At 46.1% G+C, this 13,841-nt stretch overlaps 2 protein-coding genes and 1 long non-coding RNA gene across 8 annotated transcripts in view; 2 read left to right on the forward strand and 1 right to left on the reverse strand.

Annotated features, from left to right (window-relative positions):
• On the forward strand, positions 1-7,630 carry KCNE2 (potassium voltage-gated channel subfamily E regulatory subunit 2). The gene is made up of 2 exons (XM_077879094.1): positions 1-153; positions 6,930-7,630. Exon 2 carries the CDS (start codon positions 6,942-6,944, stop codon positions 7,311-7,313), a length of 372 nt encoding a protein of 123 aa, XP_077735220.1. The 5' UTR covers positions 1-153; positions 6,930-6,941; the 3' UTR covers positions 7,314-7,630.
• On the reverse strand, positions 7,449-11,659 carry LOC144301884 (uncharacterized). Its single transcript, XR_013368783.1, has 2 exons — positions 8,869-11,659; positions 7,449-8,785 (listed from the first exon to the last, which is right to left on the reverse strand). It is a non-coding gene; the product is annotated as an uncharacterized LOC144301884 (long non-coding RNA).
• The window catches only part of SMIM11 (small integral membrane protein 11), a 17,844-nt gene continuing 15,395 nt past the window's right edge, over positions 11,393-13,841 (forward strand). For 2 of the 6 annotated variants that reach the window (XM_077879099.1, XM_077879097.1), the window contains exon 1: positions 11,393-11,617. The gene's annotated coding sequence lies outside the window, so the exon portion shown is untranslated. Of the gene's footprint in view, positions 11,618-11,711; positions 11,841-13,841 lie in introns of those variants that run through there. The other 4 variants (XM_077879095.1, XM_077879096.1, XM_077879098.1 and 1 more) reach the window with 4 other exon arrangements.

Below are 13,841 nucleotides of genomic sequence, written 5' to 3' on the forward strand. Positions count from 1 at the left end.
CAGCTAACAAAGGCTTGGTTGGCTGCAAATTGAGGGTACTCAGCGGGCTGAGATTTATGCATAGTCCTGGAGAGCTTGCCAACACCAACCAGGAGGTTCAGATCCACCTGGCTTTGTAGTAGGGGATTTAATTACTGCTCACGCACTGCCTAGGTAAGCTTCTATTGCAAATTCTTTATTTTTTGAGAAATTAAGTAACAAAGTGATTTTCCTTTTCCAGAAATTTATAAAAGGAATGATATTCCTGGTATAAGATGGCCTTTCCTTCTTTTTTTTTTTTTTCCCTCTCTTTCTATTCTTCTCCTTCTTCTCCTTCCTCTTCTTTTTCTCCTGGTCCCCCTCATTCTTATTCTAATTCTTGGTAATGCTTTCCTTCCTCATTTCTTCATAATCAGATGAAAATTTTGAAAGTGTTTTTACAGAATGTTCATGGTAAATGCAGATAATCATATTCTTTTCTATTCTTGATATAAAAATGACTTCAGGGTGCCTGGGGCAGCCCAGGCAGTTAAGTACCTGACTCTTGATCTTGGCTCAGGTCGTTATCTCGGGGTCATGGGATCGAGCCCATGTCTGGCTCTGTGCTGAACGTGGAACCTGCTTAAGATCCTCTCTCTCCTTGGGACGCCTGAGTGGCTCAGTGGTTGAGCGTCTGCCTTCAACTCAGGATGTGATCCCAGGGTCTGGGGATTGAGTCCCATATCTGCCTGTCTCTGCCTCTCTCTGTGTATCTCTCCTGAATAAATAAAAAATCTTAAACAAACAAACAAACAAAAAAACAAGATCCTCTCTCTCTTTCCTCTGCCTCTCCCTGCCACTGTGCACTCTCACTCTCTCTCTCTCAAAAAACAACAACAACAACAACAACAACAACAAAAAACAAAACTTCACTCTTGTGTTAGGCCCAGGTGATGCTAATGATTCACCATCTTTCTTTCTTTTATTTTGAAGATTTATTTATTTGGGGGGGCTGCAGAGGGAGAGGGAGAGAGAGAGTCTTAAGCAGACTCCCTGCTGAGTAGGGAGCCTGAGACACAGGGCTTGATCTTACTACCCTGGGATCACCACCTAAGTCAAAACCAAGAGTTGGTCCTTTAACCAACTGCACCACCCAGGTACCCCACCATCATCCTTCAAGAAAACAGAACTTCGGATTTGGGGGATCAAGTGGGTGTTACTTTCCTCATAGTGTCTAGATTGTCTCTGTTGCAAATTACACACACCTGTGACAAGCACAGTTGGAATTAGGGGACCATTATGTGTCCTGAAACAGGGTACAACTAATTGGTGTGTATGAGCTGAAACCGTAGTCTTGGTCTCATTTTCTTTCTTTTTTTTTTTAATCCAGCTGAGCTGCCCAGTCAATGATGGAAACAGGGCATTATTGGAATGTGTGACCTCTGCTAGGGCACACTGGATGCTGGGTGCTAGCCTGGGTGACTCGGGTTTCTGGTTCCAACATGCAAGTTTTGTGATGCTGGACAGGTGATTTAAGCTCTGTGGGCTATAGTAACTGCACCTGCCAAACGTGCAGGCCAGCCTAAATCATCTCCAGAGGCCCATCCTGTTTTTTGAGCAAGAACTATTTATAGAAAATGCCTGAAAATATAGGTCCACATATGTTAGGCTGGACCATATGAAGTTGCCAATACTGACCATATTTAACATATGAAATGACAATTTCATATGGTTCAACAGAACATAATATGGTTCAACAATTTCAGATGGTTCAACAGAACATAAATAACCATCTTTGCATTGCTAAACACCTGTTATGGTGTTCTACTAAGAGAAAGGATGATATGTATGCCGAATATGATCAACGTCTATCAGTTAAGAAGTCATTCTGGGTATCATAAATTTAAACCTATTTGAATGTTCTAGCATAATCTCCATCAATAAAATTGACAGACACAATGGATTACTCAGCCTTGTCTCATGCAACAGGGTTGAGAATAGGAATCCCCCTTAGACTCAATTTTTTTCAGCCTGGCCAGGAGCCAGGTAGTTAATCTACCTGAGCCCTTTTCACCCTATGATTAAGTTTTATGAAGAAGCACCTCCCGATCTGCCTCTTTTTTTTAAGATTTATTTATTATTTTAGAGAGGGGCTGGTAGGTAGGGGCAGAGGGAGAAAGAGAATCTCTAACAGACTCCCTGATGAGCACAGAGCCCCATGCCATGATCCTGAGATCATGACCTGAGCTGAAATCAAGAGTTGTTCAACCGACTGAGCTACCCAGGTGCCCCAAGAAGCACCTCCCTTGATCTGCTTTGCTGTGAGCCTTTGTCCATGTTAGAAGAGCTGAACAAATAATCAGTATTAGTTCCAGAAGCATGTTGGTGAATGTTGCCATGCTCATACCATGAAACAAACCCAAACAACTCCAGTGGAATCCAGCACCCAGGTTCCTCAACTCAAAGATACTTTGTCACAGAGATACTTGGCTGGGCTTTAGGGGGCCCAGGAGTCCCCTGAAATTAAATGCATAGCTTTGTATGAACATATGTATGTTTTGGGGGGGAAGAGTAAAATCAAATTGTTTAGTTTCTTTTTTCAAGGAGTTTGTGAATCCTTTCCTCTCCGGCAAGTAAGTTGAGAATCACCATTCTAGTAGTTTCCAGTTGAAATCCATAGTGCACGCGAGAGGAACAATTCATTGATTCACCAGACATTTAGTAGAGATCTGCAATGCACCAACCATGATGTAGGGCCCTGGGATTCAAAGATGAGTAAAGCAATAGATCCCTGCCCCCCAGCAGCTCAAGCTCTCATGTAATTATGATTGAAGTTACTTAAGCTCTCTGAACATCAATTTTCCTGTCTGTAAAGTGGAGGCAATAATCCCAGTGTCATAGAGTGGTTCTGAGTATGACATGAATGAACACACAATGCATGGGTCATTGAAAATGAGCAAACAGACGAACATGGCAGTTTGCAGAAGTAGCACAGACAGGGGTCTCCAACTCAGAGGTCCAGGGAAAAGCTTGTGGATGAGGTGACCACAGATGGGGGTTTCTAAACTATAAGAGCTTTCTGCCATTTTTGTGAGTCTGGAGATACTCAGCTCCTTTGTCCTATAGAGATTGTATTTCTTGGGACTGCTGGGTGACCCAATGGTTGAGCGTCTGCCTTCGGCTCAGGGTGTGATCCCCGGGGTCCTGAGATCAAATTCCTCATCGGACTCCCTGCGGGAAGCCTGCTTCTCCCCCTGCCTCCCTGCCTATATTTCTGCCTCTCTTTGTGTGTCTCTCATGAATAAATAAATAAAATCTTTCAAAAAACAATAAGCTGCTTTTAAAAAAAGAAATATTTCTTTCTTCCTCTGCAGGGTGACACAGGGACATCAGAAGAACAAGATTGCTTCAATGCCCTCTCTTCTCTCCTTTGGGCTCCATCTCCCCTCTCCCCCCTCAATACTTGCTTAAAATTGCCCCATTCCCATTTTAGCTGTGCAGTCTTGAAGCTTCCCTTGAGGCACCCTGTCCCTAATGGTCTCACCAGGCATCGAAACATAGCTCTCCTATTCTCCTATGTCCCCATTCTCTCAGAATCCTGAAAAAAAAAAAAAAAAAAAAAAAAAAACAAAAACAGACTAATGATTGAACACTCTTGTAAGTCAGGCGCTGGCCTAGATTTTTCACAGGTGGTGCCATTGCTTTGATGAAAACCTTCAAAGAATGGTGTTGGCAGTGAGCGTGCCCTATCCTACTGCACTTCCCATTGAAGATGGGACCTTTACTTCCTCTGCTCAGAGGCATCCCTGGTGGAATTCCAAGCACAGTGACACAGCCCACAAAGGAGATATGTGGGAGGAGGGTGGACAGAGGAGCTCAAAGCATTTAGGAGCTTGCAGTGGTATCACCTCTCTGGGGGAGACTCAGATGCAAGGCAGGGCCTCGTGTTGCCCAGTACATACTGGAGTAGTAGTAAAAAAAAAAAAAGAAAAGTGCTGTCTGGTATGCAAAAATAACTAGAATAGTTCCAATCTTGAGAGCACCTTAGAAAAAAAACTCTGTAATTCTCTGCCCAGAAGGGGATCCCCCCTTCCCCTTGCTAGTTCTCTGCTGCCCTAATTTTCCTCAGCATCCTCCCCCAGACCAAATTTCCCACACCATTCACTCCTGTGACTTCTCTACCCCCTCACCAGCCCTTAGTTTTATACACTTAGCTCTTCTGCTTCGTTTTTTTTTTTTTTTTTTCTCATCTCTATGCTCTGTGCAGTTTTCCATTTGGCTTCACAAAAGGAAATAGAATTCTCTCTAGAGGGTGCAGAAGGGGGAAGGTACAAGTTGGCAAAATCACAATTTTCTTCATTGGATGAAGACGTGGAGGAGGGTTGGCAGAAATAGAGGGTGACAACTATTATAGGTGAAGGAACCATATCTGTAAGACTAGCCCTGACATAGCACACAGGGGTGGGTGTTGTCTTTTAATTGATAAAACAAGTGTGACCTCCCCACAAATGAGCAGATCTTGTCTCTGGAAGAGTTAAGGAGCCAGTGGTCATGTCTTGCATAGAATCAAAGCCAGCTTAGCTAAACTTTTTCATATACGCTTCATATACTCTTCGCCTTATATTATTTTTAGGGGGAAGAAAGTATGTCTCTGTTACATTGCTTGGAAAATGTGCTTGGCATGTACTTCGGGGCAATCTTATTTATTTGTCAAGTTTCTTTTCAAGTTGCTCTAGGCTTTGTGTGGATGGGAGAGTGAGAGGAAGTCCTGAGAGCTCTTTTTTTTAAATATGGATTTAAAAAAAATTTTTTTTTTGTTTATGATAGTCACACACAGAGAGAGAGGCAGAGAGAGAAGCAGGCTCCATGCACCAGGAGCCCAAAGTGGGATTCGATCCCGGGTCTCCAGGATCGCGCCCTGGGCCAAAGGCAGGCGCCAAACCGCTGCGCCACCCAGGGATCCCTGAGAGCTCTTTGAATAGTAGGACTTAAACCATCAGATTGAAAAATTCTGTTACCTTAGTTATAGTAATTCTCAATGAATGAAATGTTGGGAAGGTGTCAGAGAAAGGCCTGGACGTGTACTTGTGCCCCTTCCACAGGTGAGGAGATTGAAACATCTCTCCTAATAGGAAATGAAAGATATGTTAAAGAGAAGGGACATTGTTTTCCAAGTGCATTAGGCAAACTCCCTGTCGGGTTGTTTGGGCTTTTATTGACTGGGTGGACCTGTAGGTCCTGGCTAATCACAGGTACACTTCCTGTCTGCATTCCTTCCAGTCTGTTCACACCTGTTTGCTCCATCTATGCACCATGTTCAGCTTCATTCTCTGAGCTCCCTTATCACTTTGTTCAGACCTCTTACAACTCTTTGTACTTCTCATTGCCATTTGCTTGCAGTTCTCCTGTTACACTGAGCTTCCCCAGACAGAAATCTCATATTCATCATCTCTGCATTTCCAATGCCTTGCCTATGCCCGGCACATCCATTTATTCATTAAACATCCACTATGTGCCTTTGATGTATCAGGCTCTATGCCAACATTTGCTGTACCAAGATAGGCAAAGGTGATATGAATTCTGTCCTTGAGGAGATGACAGCTGAGTAGGAGAGATGACACCAAAAGCCAATAATCATGCGCGCGTGCACACACACACACACACACCAGCAATATACACACATCATGAATGCATATTGTGACAACAGCTTTGAAGAAAAAAAAAATAAGATGCTATCGGAGAAAAGTGGTGGTGGCAGGGGGTGAGGGGCAGAACTGATTTAGAGCAGGGCCAGGGAGTTTTCTCAGAAGGGACAGTTAAGCTGGGACCAAAAAGATAAAGGGGGTAGAAGAGGAAACAGAAAGGAAAAATTATTCCAGGGTGAGGAAAGAGAATGTGTAAATGTCCTGAGGCAGAACGTTTACTGACTTGGAGGAAGGAAGGCCAGTAGGACCAGTTGTCATGGGGATAGAGTAGTTGGATTGAGAAGGTGGTCAGGGGTGAGTTCAGGCCAAGCCAGGTGAATCCTATGAAGAAATTAGGATTTTATTTTAAGTACTACAGGAAGGTACTGAATCGTTTCAAAAGCAAGGGGATATGATTCAATTTCCTTCTTAAAAAGAGCACAGTGACAGCTGTGGAGGGCACTGAGGGATACATATGCCCCTAGGAGACGGTTTTGGGGAGGCTGCATTGCACTGTGTTGTGTCATTGAGGTGAGAGATGTTGGTGGCCAGGCAGTGCCAGCGAGGAGGGAGAGGAGAGTTGGATTTGAGGAATATGAATGGTCTCTCGGGTTGTTTCATTGTGCCACTTGCCTAAGACACTTCTTTCAAAAGTAGGCGTACATACTCCTCTCTTTGGGATTCCTGGAAAAAGCACTGTGTAGACAAAGGAAATGGAACAGACAGCAAAATCCGTCAGTGCCCCTTGCAATCCTCTGCCTCAAAATTCTCCGAAAACGCGGGTCAGGCATGAGTCACCTCTTCATTCCCCTGATGCCTGCCCAATGCCTGTGATGAACAAGGCATTATGCTAGCCACTGTGAGGTGACCCATCTGTTTAAAAATAAAGTAGTGCAAAGTGATTGATGAAAATTTGGAACATGAGGAAAGTATAAAGAAGGAAAAAATTTTCGTTAGGTATACCACCATCAACATTTTGAACTATTTCTTGTCTTTTTCCCATCGTCATTTGCATGTTTATGTTTATTCACATATGGAAATGGGGATACTATATTTAACTTTATGTCCTCTGTCAAATTTTTTATTGTCAGGTATCCTGCACGCAAAAGATGCATGTGCAAAGCTTAAAGAATAAAAAAAAATATGCACTCAATCAATCACCAGCTATGTAAAGAATAAATTATATTATCTCCCCTCTGCATTCCCCTCTCTTTATCCCTTCAAGTAGCCAAAGGCAGAAAGAATCGGCGTTCTTAATCTTGTTCTATTTTACTATTCAAATTGCAGCAGGAGGGAGATATGCCTACTTTAGCCAATCTGACACAGACCCTGGAAGATGTCTTCAAAAAGATTTTTATTACTTATATGGACAATTGGCGCAGGAACACGACAGCTGAGCAAGAGGCCCTGCAAACCAAACTTGATGCTGAGAACTTCTACTATGTCATCTTGTACCTCATGGTGATGATCGGAATGTTCTCTTTCATCATTGTAGCCATCCTGGTGAGCACGGTGAAATCCAAGCGACGAGAGCACTCCAATGACCCCTACCACCAGTACATCGTAGAAGATTGGCAAGAGAAGTACAAGAGTCAAATCTTGAATCTAGAAGAATCAAAGACCACCATCCACGAGAACATGGGTGCAGCAGGGTTCAAAATGTGTCCTTGATAAGTGGGAAAGGCATAAGGCTAACGTCTGATATCCGGATATGAAGACATGGCCCTGCCATGGAGAAAATCCAAGCTGTCATTGCTTAGAAGACACTAAGTTCCTTGCTTTCCGTTGAGAATTTTCATGGAGATCATGTGGCTGCTCCATTAACACTGATGACATTTTAATCTCAGTGATTTATACTTGCTCATCAGAGCCATGTTTTATGCTGAAGACTTCTCTTACTTTCTGGGCAATACAAATGTCATCTGAATCGATGTCAGATTTGACAAATTTTGTCAAGTTAGTGAAAATAAAGTCAAATTTGAAGTAAATTGCCTGTATCCTGGCAGTGGGGATAGAGGGGTGGCTAATAAATCACTGAACCTTCTCGCTAATGAAACATTATTTCCTATGTGACAAATTAACTTTACAAATAACCCAGGGTAATAGTTCACTTAAAGAAGTAGCATCTTTAAGAACTACCCAGTACAACAGAAGCATATTTTTAAATTAACATTTAAAGTTTTCCAGAAAACTTAGAAGTTCTTGTTATTATAGAAAAAAATAAGGAAAGGTTGTAACATTGCTTTATAAATAGCATTCTTTCAATCTCATTTATCTTCTTCCCTTTATAATTATTTATTATTTATTTATATTATTTATATATAATAATTATTTATTCTTACTTCTGTTTCAAGAGACTGATGGTACAGAAAGTATCTGAATTGCTGATGTTGTGGCATCAGCAAGGCTAGCAAACTAGCTAGACAGTTAGGGACGCCTAGATGGCTCAGTGGTTGAGTGTCTGCCTTCGGCTCAGGTTGTGATTCTGTAGTACCGGGATCAAGTCCCACATTAGGCTTCCTGCATGGAGCCTGCTTCTCCCACTGCCTATGTCTCTGCTTCTCTCTGTGTGTATCTCTCATGAATAAATAAATATCTTTTTTTTTAAAAGAAAAGGTAGACAGTTGATGATACCTAGATTTTGTATTATAGATGCCAGCTCACAGATTAGGTGACTTCATCTGTTAATTAAACCAAGCAATATTTAACACCTATCTACTGGGGCCACTAGCATAGACCCCAGGAGGTGAACAAGACTCTGAGCTGGAGCAGTCTACTCATTAGAGAGAGTCAGGTACGTAAACATCACGATGATAGGAAATGACAGGTTATAAAAGAAACACTGTGGGCAGAGCTAGAACAGGGACAGGAGAGCAGGGCTAACTTAGTCAAAGTCTACTCTCTGAGTAGCTGAGAGTAGGAAGTCAGAGCCAAGACCCATGTATGGGGCCGTTGCTTTGGGCCTCCCAGCTTACCTTTCTTCTCCGCCATCTCCCCATCAGCCGGGGCACAGCAATTGCGTGTAGAGCCTCAAGTCTCAGGGTACTAAGACAAAATTCAAAAAAGAAGCCCTTCTTCAAGGCATGCTTGCTTGTAGGATGTCTTCCATTGATTACAAGGATTACATCTCCAGAGTGGGGTAGCTACAACATATGGGTTTCTTGGTAACAGATGCGCAATTATGCTAACATGAGCATTATGTACAGGGTTATGGAAAGCCACTTACTTTCCCAGAGCAGATGTGGCAAGAGTGGCCTCCTTCTTCAGATCAGAAACCCAGAAATGCTATTGCACACAGAGCATTCATCCCAGTGTGCCCAGAGGGGCCACTTCAGCTACAAAATCCTGGCCTTGGGTCTGGACCCAGACAAAGATCCAAGGTTTCCACCAGGTGACCAAGATTATCTTCTTCACTAAGCTCTGGTCAGGCTCTTCTGAGCTCTCAAGTGGGCCTCAACTTTGGCCTATAGACACTTGGTGTAAGTGATTTTGTCCCTCTCTCCACAGTAGGAGATTTGAACAAACACTAGAATAGCTTCTAACAGCTCAAGGCCTCATCACTAAGAGGACCCCAGCTCCCTTTGGAATGCCTGCCTGAGAAAGTTCAACAAGCTGCCAGAAAAATTTACTGTTGGTTCCAGCCAAAACCTGGAGATAAACAGATCAGCTCCCTGAATCCCCTCTGAGAACAGTTACTTTAGAAAACTTGGAATTATAAATTTCTCTCCCTCTTTTAGATATAAATCTTTTTATATCAAGACCCAGAACTGTCTTGTCCCTGAAATGCCAGCATTCACAAAGGTAACTCTCTCGACCTAATTGCCCTAACCTACCCCACTGTCTTTCAGATAAGTGCCTATTAACAAAACCAGATCAGACTGACTAATCCCCCGGTTTTTGTAAATGTCCACTTTCCTGATTCTGCTCAACTGACCTCGCTCCCTCATTCTCCTTTAAAATGCCCAGTTACCGCTGCATAAACCAAAGTTGACTTTAGTTCACACTGGACCCTCTTCTCTCCTGCAGAAGTTACTGAATAAAGTCTATCCTTAAGGCTTTCACTAGTTTCTGGCTTTATCTTTGACATAGGAAACCAAATGGAGGGAAAGAAATTTAGATTCTTCTAAGAAAGTCTATTTTATTATCATCACTGAAAGTGTAGTGGTAAAGTAGATGGTTATTAGCCAACTTTACTTTTAGGGGATGGGAGAAATGGTGAATCCTTAGATGCATGTTGGGTATACTGTAGTTGAAACCCCATGCCCCCCGTCTGCCACTTTCAGCATCAATTCCCCAAATTCCAGGCTGGCTATTTTCAACTCAGCAACTAAGATGCCAATTCAAACAACTTGCTGGGTTCCCCACCTTGCCCCAACCCCCTTTGCTTTTAGAGCTCGGTTTGCTTGGATGACTGGCTCCACATGACCTGAATCCCACCTCCTTCTTACAGCAGAGTTCAGAAGAGGTTGGAAAAGGAGCTCATGGTACTTGCTGCCCTGATACGAGTCTACATATAGGAGTCTACATCCAGACTACTGAGCGTCAGCTTCCAGCTGTGGCACTGGTTGGCTTTAAAATCCTGGGCATATAATGTTTGTCCTTCTCCAATTGACTTATTTCACTCAGCATAATACCCTCCAGTTCCAGCCACATCGAAGCAAATGGTGGGTATTTGTCATTTCTAATATATGGTCTCATTCATTTGGGGAATATAAAAAATAGTGAAAGGCAATAAAGGGGAAAGGAGAAAAAATGAGTGGGAACTATCAGAGAGGGAGACAGAACATGAGAGACTCCTAACTCTGGGAAAGGAACTAGGGGTGGCAGAAAGGGAGGTGGGCGGGGGGTGGGGGTGACTGGGTGAGGGGCACTGAAGGGGGCACTTGATGGGATGAGCACTGGGTGTTACTCTATATGTTGGCAAATTGAACACCAATAAAAAATAATAATAATAAAAAAAAGATCCTGGGCAGAGGGCAGCCCGAGTGGCTCAGCGGTTTAGCGCTACCTTCAGCCCAGGGCGTGATCCTGGAGACCCAGGATTGAGTCCCACGTCAGGCTCCCTGCATGGAGCCTGCTTCTCCCTCTGCCTGTGTCTCTGCCTCTGACTCTCTCTCTCTTTGTCTCATGAATAAATAAATAAAATGTAAAAACAACCCTGAGCAAATCCCTTTAATCTCTTAGTGCCTCCACTTCCTCACCTGCGAGTTGGCTATTTTACCTCCTCTATGGTCTTCTTGTGAGACTTCAGTGGGACCTCACAGTGCTCAGGACAAAGCTAGTTTTATCCTCCCACCACCCCCCCCTTTTTTAAAAGGATTTCATTTATTTACTCTTGAGAGACACAGAGACAGCGAGAGGCAGAGACTAAGAGGGATGAAAGAGAGGCTCATCCCCGAAGAGCCAGATGTGGGCCTCGATCTCATGACCCGGCGGGGTCAGACCTGAGCCAAAGGCAGACGCTCAACCACCGAGCCATAGAGCATCCCTAGCTTTGTCACTTTCTATCGGAAAACTTGGCTTGTGGGCAGAACTAAAGCCTCCGCCGCTCGGGCTGTCCCTTCCTCTGCACCCCGGCATCCTGTCCTTCATCACCACACACGTCACCATGCGATCTGGCGTTCGGCCCCCCGGGTTCGGATCCAGCAGAGCGCGTCGTTGCCAAGCCGCGCGTTCTCTCGCGCCAGCCGCTCAGTCTCCGCTTGCAGGGGTCCTCAGTCCCGAGGGGGAGCCGAGCCCGGAGAGCGAGCTCCGGGAACACGCCCGGGGGTGGCCCCGGCCTCGATCTGGGGTCGGGCGCGCCCTCCCGTGGGGCAGGGACCGCGCGCTGAAGCGGGAGCCGGGGAAGCCAGCACCGCGGGCTGGCGCCGTCCCTGGGGAAGATGCACGCATTTTGTCAAACAAGATGAACGCTAAGTTTGTAGACTCGATCCTCGGGGCGCAGGACTCCCCGCCTCCGCGCGCCCGCAGCTCAGGTGAGCGCAGGACGCGCGCATCTCCGCGCCTGGACCACCAATCGTGACCCGCCCCGCGCTGCGCCTGCGCGCCGCCCCCCCCCCCCCCCCCCCGCCCAGCAGCCCGGGCCCACTGCGCCGGCGCGCGCTGCGGTGCATTTCGGGATGTGTAGTTTCCTCCCCGCACGCTGGGAGTCTCGCTTCCTGTGCAGGCCTGGCGCCGGCTCCTCCGCGGCCTGCAGCTGTAAGTGGGTGACATCGGTCAGCGGAGCCTGACCCGAGGCCCGGCCGCTCTTTAGGGCGCTGGGGAGTCGCGTGGCCGCCCCGCGTCTGCGCCTGCTGTCGCGGATGCCCGCCGGCCGGCGCGGGGTCGGCGGGGCGGGGCGGGGGCCGGGGCGGGGGCGGGAGGGTGCCAGCCGCCGCAGCCCCCACCTGCGGGTCGTCGCCCCGGCCAGGCCCGGTCGTCCAGGCCTCGCGGGGTCCGCGGCCCGGGCACCTGCAGCTGCCACCCCCCCCCCCCGAACCTCTCAACTGCCAACGAGCGGGGGAAGAGTTGGGGTGCCCCGGGGAGAGCCTGGGGATGCGCCCGCGCTCGCAAGGCTCAGGGTCCCGCTTAGTGGCGGAGGCACCAAGACACAGACGGCCCTGGAGGTTGTTAGGGGTGCCAAGAAGGAAACGTAGATTGTGGACGATATTCTGTTCAGATGGCTTTCTTTTTTCTTTTTTCTTTTAAGATTTTATTTATCAATGAGAGACACAGAGGCAGGGACACAGGCAGAGGGAGAAGCCCGATGTAGGACTCGATCCCAGGTCCCCCGGGTCACGCCCTGGGCCAAAGGCAGGTGCCAAACCGCTGAGCCACCCGGGAATCCACCCCCCCCCCCCCCCACCCGCACCCAGATTGCTTTCATCGGTGGATGGGGCTTCTGGTTTTGGGGGAGAAAACTGGCAAAGGAAAAAAATGAGACTTTTTTTTTTTTTTTTTTGCAGTAAAGGAGACAGAACCATTTCTATCCAAGGCATTGCTATTTTTCAGATGTTAAGCTAAGATTGTGGATGAGTCCAGAGAAAGTCTAAAACTCCCTGCACTTCTTAGATTTTATACCTCAGAATTGCCCCTGTCTCGTTGGCTTTTGCAGTGCGGCCCTCAGATACCACCTGCGCCTGTGTCTAATACTGCAGCAGGTGTGCACCTGCGGTGCCGGAGCTAAGAGCCTGCGGATGTTTTTAGCTTTCTCAGTTGTTCTCCTTTGCTGAAGTCCTGCTGGGGTGCTACAGAAAGGGCTGAGTTGGCTGCTGTAATTGCAGGGGGAGGGGGGAAGGCATCAGTTGGAGGCAGGGGGTGGGAATGAGCTGGATTGATCAACCCGCTTGTCTCCCGCCCTCTCACTGTACCTCTTCCACTACTTTGTTTGTAGGTTGACTAAATATGTCTCTTTCTAAAGAGCTTGCAAGTCCTCACTCTCCACTTGAAATTGGGGACACTGCCAGTAACGTGTCATAGTCAGATGCTGTGATATCAGAAAGAATGGTGACTTAGGAATTCCAGAGTGGCAGAGTTCTTTGAATTCTGATTTTTAAAATGAGAATATTTTGAATTAATTATTTTTTTATTTTTTTAAATTAAATTTTTTATTAGTTTTAAAAGATTTTATTTATTTCTTCATGAGAGAGAGGCAGAGACACAGGCAGAGGGAGAAGCAGCCTCCATGCAGGGAGCCTGATGTGGAACTCGATCCCGGGACTCTAGGATCATGCCCTGGGCAGAACGCAGATGCTAAACTGCGGAGCCACCCAGGGATCCCCGAAAATGAGAATATTTTGGTTCAGAGAGGTGAATGGTTTGCCTCAGGTCACATGCCTGCTGTTGGCACCACCACGACTAGAGTCCAGCTCTCCAGTCCTCTTGGTCCCTGCTGTCTTGCATTGACTGCATTTTGCCTTGATTGTCTCTTGTTAGTAGTTCTTAAGCATGGCATGTCCATTAGCAGAAAGAGAGATATTTACCATGACAGTAACGGTTGATATTTATGTAATGTTTTCCATTTGCTGAACATGCTGCTTCCTGTTTACAATCCAACCCCTGAAGAATTTACAAATGAGGGACCTGATGCTCAGAGAGGCCAAGCAACTTGTCCAAGGTCACACCAGTAGTAACCGTAGTCCTGAGTTGCCAGAGGGCCAGATCATTGGGTGGTGGTGATGTTTTAAGGCAATACTCCTTTTTTTTTTTTTTTTTAATTTC

The sequence above is a fragment of the Canis aureus genome, chromosome 30 (genome assembly GCF_053574225.1).
Source record: "Canis aureus isolate CA01 chromosome 30, VMU_Caureus_v.1.0, whole genome shotgun sequence".
In the NCBI taxonomy this organism is placed as follows: domain Eukaryota; kingdom Metazoa; phylum Chordata; class Mammalia; order Carnivora; family Canidae; genus Canis; species Canis aureus.

Excerpts from the sequence above, each read along its gene's own strand:
- KCNE2 (XM_077879094.1), top strand. The coding sequence starts at position 6,942 with ATGCCTACTTTAGCCAATCTGACACAGACCCTGGAAGATGTCTTCAAA.